This window comes from Eptatretus burgeri, chromosome 1 (assembly GCF_056783735.1).
Source record: "Eptatretus burgeri isolate ZD-2024b chromosome 1, Ebu_testis_v1, whole genome shotgun sequence".
Lineage (NCBI taxonomy): Eukaryota > Metazoa > Chordata > Myxini > Myxiniformes > Myxinidae > Eptatretus > Eptatretus burgeri.
The window spans coordinates 31,168,161-31,178,067 of NC_140961.1; the positions used below are offsets into that span (position 1 = coordinate 31,168,161).

The following is a 9,907-nucleotide window of genomic DNA, read 5'->3' on the forward strand; positions in this document are numbered from 1 at the left end:
GTTCTCGAGTTATCTGTACCAAACCATCAAAAATCGAATATTTGACCTTGCTGTGACCTTGATCTTTGACCGATTTTGACCAAAATCTAATCAGCACTAGCCATCACCCTCCTGAATCACATGGTGTAATTTGACATTGGTAGCTTCTTCCGTTCTCGAGTTATCGTGCCTACAAACAAACAAACAAAGAAACTAACAAACAAACAAACAAACAAGCAGTCACGGAAGGCATCAATATACTTGCGAAATCTTTAGATTTCGTAAGCAACAAACAAGCAGTCATAGACTGGTACGAACGAAATCGTCAACTTGACCTCTGGCCTTGTCTAATAAAAGCTGTCTCTCGAGAAGGTAGCGACGCAAACCAGAAGTTTCTACGATGATTCTGTATCAAACCATCAAAAATCGTAATGTCGATCGAAGCAAAAAATCTCCATTTCTCCACACAATTATATTATACCTTAACGTAACTCAACGACGCGTCTGCTCGAGCGCACTGCATAATGGGACGACCCGTGACGCGTCGAGTGAAATATTTTTTATACAATCTTAAAACGTCTCCAAAACATCCGATTTTACCAGAATTTCGACAACCGAGTTTTAAGCGTCCTTAGCGATCGCAAAAACCGAAGAGAAAATTAAAATCGAAGTTAAAACGAACTCGTAACGTCGAGCGAAGCAAAAATACTCCATTTCTCCACATGAATTTACGGAATTATGTTTGACCTCACTGTGACCTTGACCTTTTACCGATTATGACCAAAATCTAATCAGCACTAGCCATCACCCTCCTGAATCACGTGGTGTAATTTGACATTGGTAGCTTCTTCCGTTCTCGAGTTATCGTGCCTACAAACAAACAAACAAACAAACAAACAGAAACGGAAGGCATCAATATACTTACGAAATCTTTAGATTTCGTAAGTAACAAACAGAAACGGAAGTCATCAATATACTTACGAAATCTTTACATTTCGTAAGTAAAAACTCATTTGATGTCAACGATGCACAGTGTGGGAGCAACTCGAAGAATATCACAATCACAGTTTGCTTTCGACTTCAGTTGATAATTTCCACCCATTAAAGTTTGTTTTCAACTTCAGACCAAAAACTCTCTTTCTGAGCATTACCTAGCAGCACATTATATAATACAGGAGCATAAACAATAGTTGTATTTTATAACCTTCGACATTTTTTTACAATAAAAATTACAATACATACTAAACCAGTAAATCGTTAAATAAAGAGCTCATTCTGATGACTCATTCTTAGTTTACTTGAATTATTTAGCTGCATACGCAATGTAAGTACAATCCACTTCATCAAATATATAAAGCTTATATTCTTTACGTCTGCATTTCGGATTCAAACCTGACATGCACTCCTAGTGTGTGTGTGTGTGTGTGTGTGTGTGTGTGTGTGTGTGTGTGTGTGTGTGTGTGTGTGTGTGTGTGTGTGTGTGTGTGTGTGTGTGTGTGTGTGTGTGTGTGTGTACAGTATTCCGTCACTTTAAACGTGTTCGCTTTGAACGATTTTGAAGTTAAACGATTTCTCCATTAACACCAAAAATATGATGTAAATGATGTGGTTAAGAGTTTAAACGATTTGTAAAATACAGTATTTGGCAAGAACAAGGTGAGTGCCACATTTCAAATTGCATACTTCACACGTCTGTCTTCTTGCAGTACATGATGGGAGATCCTGCCAAAACTCCAAGTCACGCTTCAGTGTAATGTACACATGCTCCTTGACATAGCAAGTTGTCTGACACTCACTCATGATACTTTAAGCGAATAGAAGAATCATAAGAAGAGTATAATATTGCAAGCTTCATGATTAGTCAGCGTGGTAGCCCAGAGGAGCCATCCTCTCCACTCAAAGTGAATCTGCCGTTGCACGTTGTTAGCTGATGACTGCTATACTATACCACCCCACACAGATTAATGCTCCACACCAAAGCGAACATAAACGCAGGGGAAATACCCCTGGGTGCTCACCTGGTAGTGGCTGGATAAGATAACCAGGGAACAACTGGTAGGCATGGATGACCCACAAAATATATAATGGAGAAGAAAGTAAATACCTATGCAATTTTTTTTTAATGCCATGAGCAAACTTTTGTACGTCACAGGTGATGAAGGTTGTGGTCAAGTTTCATCGAAATTGTGTGTCATTTCAGAGATGAAAGCAATTACATATGTTTGGGGGCAAACCCACCTTCCACTCCCTCAGACCCTGATTTTTCTCATGTCATGAACAAACTTTGGGACATCACGGGTGATGAAGGTTGTGGTCAAGTTTCATCAGAATTGCATGTGTAGTTTCTGAGAAGAAAGCAAATGCCTATTTTGTGGGTCAACCCCCACAAACCCCTTTAGGGCCTGTTTTTTTTTTAATACCATGAACAAAATTTGGAACATGCATGTTGATGAACATTGTGGTAAAGTTTCATCGAAATCGTATGTGTAGTTTCAGAGAAGAAGTTGCAAGTGTTTGTGGACGGACGAACGACGCGCCATCCCATAAGCTCCCCGAAACTACATTCCAGGTGAGCAAGAAGATGAGCCTATTTGGTGAATATAGTATTCATTCATACTGTATTTGTATGGAATTGCACTATATTACTGAATATTGATGTATTATTTGTGTTTGCAATGTCAGTTAGTGAGAAAACAGTGTATAATAATCATGGGTCTTTGACAAGGTCAGGGACATTTGTTGTTTCAAACCCTACCCAGGTTCCTCTACAGCTGCAGAGATTCACAAGTAGTTCATACATGAGAATCCCAATGGTATGCACCCATTGTATGAAACATCACTTGTTGGCAAATCATCAGCGATAGTGTAGACAGAAACGCACACCACCGAGGCTCCCAAGCACATAACATGTGCAATGCCAACAGCAGTTAACATATAAATAACAAGACCCAATCACCGGAACAACTCAATTTTGGTTTGGTTTGGTCAGATTGTTGAAAAACAAAATTTTGATAGGGTAATTGATTACGTGAGAGCTGATTGGTTATATCCTCCAATGATGGGTACTGTCGGGCGCTGCTATTCACGGATTCATTATTTGCAGACCCCGTGTATTCGTGGGTCATAAAGTGTGACTTGCCTCTACATTGTGTTTTATTTCTTTAAATTATTTTAATATTTTTTCTTTTCTTTTTTTGTTACACTTCAGGAAAGGTATTCTATATTCACCTGGGATATTGGAAATCAGCCAACATCACAGCATTAAATTAAAAATGTGCAAAAACATATCCCCTTAAGTACAGCCCAATTAGCTCACTGTACTTCCAATCAGCAGCAAGGCCATGGAATCCATAATCACAGTTGACATCAAATCATTCCTTTTCTCCAACAGCCTCATCTCAGATCATCAATTCGGATTCAGACCTGGTCACTCTCCCAACAATGGTGGAGGCTCTTCATATCAGACATAAGATCAGGGCCGTCTCTCTGGACATATCTCGAGCTTTTGATACAGTCAGGCATCCCACCTTATTCTCCAAACTGTCTACCTCCATAATCCAAGACCAACTCCACTCTTGGATTACTGATTTCCACCACTCTTACAGACAACACGTGGTTCTCAAAGGAACCCTTTCATCTCCTCTCCCTGTCAAGGCTGGAGTACCACAAGGCAGTGTTCTCGGCCCCCATCTTATTCATAATCTTCATCAATGATGTCACTGACTCTCTGGAAAATCCTCTTTATCTCTTTGCTGATGACTCCAGTTTCTGTCGTGATATTTTATCGTCCTTCTAACAGACAGGCAAACAGCCTCTTCCCTCTCCTCAGACCTTGACAAAAATCACAAACTGGTCAAACACAATTTGGCTTATGTATCCATATTGTCTACCCTTTGCGTTTTCCCTCACCCCTCATTGTTACCTTCTTTTGTATGTCTCCGACTACTTTCTCCCTCACCCTGCTGTTGGTGTTTCCCCTTTCTCCTGCTGTTCCCTTTGTTATGTTGTGTCTTGATTTGTTCAGTGTGATCGTTCTTCCACGAGCCGAGACCACATTATAAATAAATAAATAAATAAATAAATAAATAGCGCTAAAGTCACCTGAGTGATTCTGCTGAGTCAATTGATGGAGGTGGTTCCAGACATGGAGGAATCCCTTCAACAATAGACTCGACGCTTATCCAGTCTACTTGGAGTAAACCTCCTTCAAATAAGTAATTATATATTCAGGCGAAAGCAGGCAGCAAACATAATCTTGCTTTCTAAAAAAAAAAAACATACTCTGAAACATTGCTTTTCCCTGATGATGGAGAAGTCAGCAACTATGAAATGGCAACTCGTTGATGACACATCACCAAGTGAGACATTCTGGTTCTACTACTCCAACTTACCATGTTTGAATATGGCTAATATGCAGAGCATGGTGTCTGCAAGAGAACAGTTGACTGTGCATAATCAGTGACACTAAGCTTATGTACCACTTCAGGAACAACAGCACATGAAATATAGTCATGTAACTATCAAATATAATGCCAGAGAGTAAGTGGAAAGTACGACTAGCACTGAGCTGGAGTGAAACTAAACTCTGCGGTCAATGATGATGCCAACGAGTAGGTGGAACGTACAACCAACATTGAATAACTAATAATGTTATGTTTGTCGGGGGGGGGGGAGGGGTTGGAATCACCTGAGAACAGTTAGAAATGTTGAGGTTAGTATGCTCCGTATTTTGGATAGTTCCACCATTTTGATATTTTAAGTAGGGAAATTTTAGCTTAAAAATTGCCCTGTTTAAATGTGTATCATACGAACGGTGATGCGTTGTTCAATAAATAGCCAGGGTTTAACATGAAGGACCTGTATGTAAAGCCTTCTGTAATCCCTGAGTGAGGCAGGCCTTGCAGACAGAGGAGGAGGAGTTTGAGAGGGGTGTTGTCCGAAGAGAGAGGGGAGGAGTTTCATCGCCTCCCGAGGGCAGGGTTCTTTTTGGATGGTCTCGCGAGAGACAGGAGGTCACCAGGGAGAGTTGCTTCAGCCTCAGAGCAGGATGGAGACTTTGTTTGGCATGGAAAGTGTGGAGTTTGCTCGCTTGAGAAGTGACTTCGTGGTTGGCTCGCCTGTTCGTGTTCCTGCTTTATCATCCTGTTCGTGACTGCTTGCCTGCTTCGTTGTGAGTTTGTGGCAAATTTGGCGCCACCTTCGTAATCACACCACAAGAGCAAAGGCCTCACTCAGTTTTCATTTCCATTCCTTGTTTGTGCTCGAGTCTGGTGTGTGGCACCTTAGATTTTCTTTATTCCTCTTGTAAGTAATTATTTGTTGTGATTCAATTTTCCCCATACCCCCCACTCCCTCATCCCACCGTCATACCCTCGACTCCCTCATCCCGCCGTCATACCCCTCCGTCGAGTTTACTCTTCCCCTGGTATTTGTGGAGGAGAATAAACCCCGTTAAATGAGATTAAGGATCTTGTGTACTTCTTGTGATTCCCGCACATGCAAATCCGCCATTAATTAACGCAGTCAAAGGGAGTAAAAGCCAGTTAGGTCCATTCGTCCAGTGTCGGTATTAATTGAGCGCTGAACATAATAATATTGTGTAAAATACCTTCCACAAAAGTTATGGAATTAAAATATTTTTCAAAGTTGGTACTTCCCACTCCAACCACCCCTCCATCTGTGACTCTCTTGGTCTGAGTCCTACTAATCTCCCTTTCTCCAACATAAAATATCAGAAACACAAACCTGCCAAAGTGTAATCCATGTCGAATCCAAAGCATTTTATTTTCTCCATTGAAAGACTTCGGTTCACGAAAACTCTGTCCAGACAAAAGAAAGAAAATCAAGGATATCAAAACTGTAAAACTGTCATTGAAGAACATTGTAACAATAAATGAAGATTTGACAAACATCTCAAAAATAATCCAAACAAACAACTACATTCATTCGCAGATGAAAGAAATGTCACTGCTGCACTGCAGGACTAAGGTGGAAAGGTGGAATGGGCACGTTGTTTTCAGCATTATTGTCACATTCATTCATATCAGGAAAAAATGTTTCTAAAATATTGAGCAATGAATAATAATAATAATAATAGTAATAATAATAATAATAATGCTAAACACACAAACATACAACATCTGAGCAAAGATCATGAGACTCACTTTTCCAGTTTTGAGAATTGCTCACAGGTATCTGATCTTACATGCAGTGATTATCAAGAACAGACAATACAAATGGCCAGGGAACAAAACTGGACTTCAGGTCGTGGTTTATTTGTGAGTGCACACAATTTTTTCAGCTCTGTGAAAACTTCTTCAAAAGCCAAGTGCACCGTACTGGATTTATCTTGTCTAACTATTTCCATTTGTTCTCTGTGTTGTTGATCATATCATAAATCTATTCCTGTCTTAATATAATGTACACACTTACTTGGTCCCTTTGTATTAATATCGAGTTTGTGCTTGTCTGGGCCTCTGCAAGGCCGCATGCGTGTTCGTGAATCTTAAGCTGTGCACGTGATCTCCTTCGTTCTCTCATCTCCTCGCCCTTATCCTTTCATTTCCTTTTCCCTTTGATAACTCAAACGTTTTCATAAACCTTCTTTTTTTAACCCTACAAATCCCCCATCAACTCATTCACCTCTCACGCTTCCCTCTGACGACATTAATTTGCTCATCCTTTATCATCCTTCTCTCCCTTTACTGTCTTTTCCAATAACTCTTGCCCATACAGCTTATTTGACCTCCCATTCCACTTCCTTCCTGGATCGCTTGCAAAGAGGTGTGCCCATTGTCCCATCACTTTCATAATGTGTTGTGGGACATCTTTGGTCCAAAGGTCCAAACTACTCTGCCTTCATGATATCGCAATCCCAGGACTTCTTTTTTTTGTCGGATAGTGCCTTTACAAACTTAAAACATTCAATCATGAAAGTAAAATTGTGTACTCAATCACTGGTCCTTCACGTTAATAAACATGTCAATCATGTTCGTTTAATTTGGTGCCGAAAAGATTAATCAGCCCTGAAATTAATGTAGCGGAAATAACGATGATCAGAATTTAAAATTTGTTTTTGAGCATTAGATGGTACAAGTATAGCATTATCAGTGGCCAATCAAATGCAGCCATATGAGCAAAAAAATTTTTTTGAACATTCAAAAAGAAATTCAAGATTTGAACAAGTAAGAATTTCAAGAAAAAAATTCAAGTAACAAGAAAGAAAGGACAACACACTTTACTACTAAAAGAATAATGCAGAACGAACACAATTTATTTCACCATAATAAGTTCCAGAACTTTCGTTAAAGGTTTTAAAGCTGATAAAAGATTAAAAATTTAACAAAATGCACCTCATTCTCAAAGTCACTGTTATCCTCCTGCAAATATATGAAGCCAAAAGATACAGATGTAACTTATGGGGGGGGGGCACTTGAATTCTATTTCCATGAGGGACTTTTCTCCTGGGCTAGCACACACCTGCCAGGACCAACTGTGTTTCCCTAATATTACCTGGGCCAAATCTGACTGAAGTAAGAAGTTCATAAAACCTTCAACAGCAGGTGACTTTAAAACATAACACATTACATGAAACTTGCAATGGAACGAAACCTTATAATGACACACCACAATATTTGTACCAACTTACTATGTCGCACAACTAAATGAAGACCTGTAAAGCCAGACAGCATTGCTGCATTACATTGCCCTAAAACGTCACATTACAATAGGCACAGTTGCATGGCCAGGCTCGATCACATAGCATTGCATCTTCACTCATTAAATACTTGAATTTAAGAAGCAGTGGGGGAATCATTTCGAGGAGAAAGGGAGTGGGTCCAGAATGATGACCATATTTCAAATAGAAAGGGGGCAGCAAAGTTTGCAGTGGGAATTGAAGAAGGTATTCAGGGTTTTTTTTTTAGGTCTGCGGAGGGTAGGGAAGCCATTAAGGAAGGAACTGATGATGTAATTTTGATTAGTATGGCCAGGCAAGAAAATAGAATTTCAGGAAAGGAAAAGTTCAACATATTCTATGCCAATGCCAGAAGTTTATTTAATAAGATGGAAGTGCTTGAGGCCAAAGTAGATGGATAGAGTACAATATAGTTGCAGTAAGTGAGACATAGTTTAAGGAGGAGAGTAACTGGAGGACAGGATTCGAAGACTACAAGGTATATCAGTGTGATAGGAAGGAGTGAATAGGAGGAGTAGTAGCAATCTGGGTAAAGGACAGCATTTCATGAAGATAAAGAGGTGACATGAAAGAAGGAATTAATGTAGAGGATTCTGTATGGGTAGAGATTAGAGATTGTAAAAAGAGTAAGATACTGGTGGGATGCTTTTATAGGGCTCCGGGTGTGAAGGAAGAGGAGGAATGAGGCGTACATGAAGAATTCAAAGGGGCACATGGTGAGGGAAGAGGATTGATTATGGGGAATAACAACTTCCCAGGGAGAGATTGGGTCCAGGAACAGGGAAAGGGCAGAGCAGATAAGGATTTCCAAGATTTAGTCCAGGATTGCTTTTCAACCCAGTTTGTAGATAAGCCCACGAAGGGGAGTGCAGTGTTAGACCTCCTTTTAAGTAACGATCCCTATATGTTGGAGGAGGTGGAGGTAGGGGAGCATTTAGGATTATGTTACCACAACATCGTATGTCCAAGGATTCTGTTTAGGGTTAGAGTTTATGATAGTGGAGTGAGGCTATAAGATTACAGGAAGGCAAACCTTGATGGTACGAGGAGAGAGCTGGGTGATGTAGATTGGGAGAAGCTAACAATAGGACAAGCCGGTAGGCGACGAGGGATTCGCTAGGATCGAAGCGCTGGATACTATGCTTTTCATTCTGACCAATCCGCCGAGGAAGATTCATTGCCATGACGTATTGGTTCACATTCAATTGTTCCTCTGCCTGCAAGATTTTTCCTATTGCATATTTTGCCAACTGGCACTCCTCATAAAAAATAACGGTAAATAGACACCCTATTTTTGAAGGACTACCATTTGAAAAATAATCGGTTTTGGTTTGTGCTGTGGAGCCTCACGTTGCAGACACACACACACACACACACACACACACACACACACACACACACACACACACACACACACACACACACACACACACACACACACACACACACACACACACACACACACACACACACACACACACACGGAAAACCCGATAAACTTCTCTCAATGCTGTTGTTTGACCACACCTCCTGAGCCACACAATATTTTTCATAAGCCACGCCCACTTTCCATAAGCCACGCCCACTTTCATACACCACTCCCACTTTCCAACGCCACTTCCACTTTTCATCAACCACGTCGACTTTCCCGAAGCTCCGCCCACTTTTCTAAGCCCCTCATAAAAAATGACGGTGAATAGACACCCGATTTTTGAAGGACTACCATTTGAAAAATAAAACCTCAATCAAAAATCGGCTCAAGTAAAATTTTCTAAATATCTCGACGTGTTTAATTCCGAAGTTTCGTTTCTCTACAATCAAAACTGAAGGACAAGTATTGAAAATACTGTACGCGGTTTTTCGGCCGCTGCACAGCAACGGGTGGTTGATTGGCAACTAAATTCAAACGCGCACATTCCCAGTATATATTCCACAGGTTGGCAAAGTTTCATCGAAATCAGTTCGCTGGTTCGTGCTGTGGAGCCTCGCGTTGCAGACACACATACACACAGACAGACAGATGGAAAACCCGACAATAAGGGATATCTAGCATATATAGCGAATCCAACAATCAGCATCAGAGAAATGGGAAACCTACAAGGAGCAAATGTGTAGAGTGCAGACTAAGTCATTCCAATGAGGTGTAACACCAGAAACAGAAAGAGGCCGAGGTGGTTGAGCAGTGAGATAAGGAATGCTATTAAGGAGAATAAGGCATTTATGAGGTACTAG

At 40.5% G+C, this 9,907-nt stretch overlaps 1 protein-coding gene across 4 annotated transcripts in view; it reads right to left on the reverse strand.

The window, feature by feature from the left end:
* The window catches only part of LOC147034167 (cytosolic purine 5'-nucleotidase-like), a 173,021-nt gene that overhangs the window by 75,151 nt on the left and 87,963 nt on the right, over window positions 1-9,907 (reverse strand). For all 4 annotated transcript variants that reach the window (XM_085877739.1, XM_085877728.1, XM_085877749.1 and 1 more), the window contains one exon: window positions 5,725-5,798. In XM_085877739.1, the coding sequence (XP_085733865.1) occupies window positions 5,725-5,798 (74 nt within the window). The remainder of the gene's footprint in view (window positions 1-5,724; window positions 5,799-9,907) is intronic.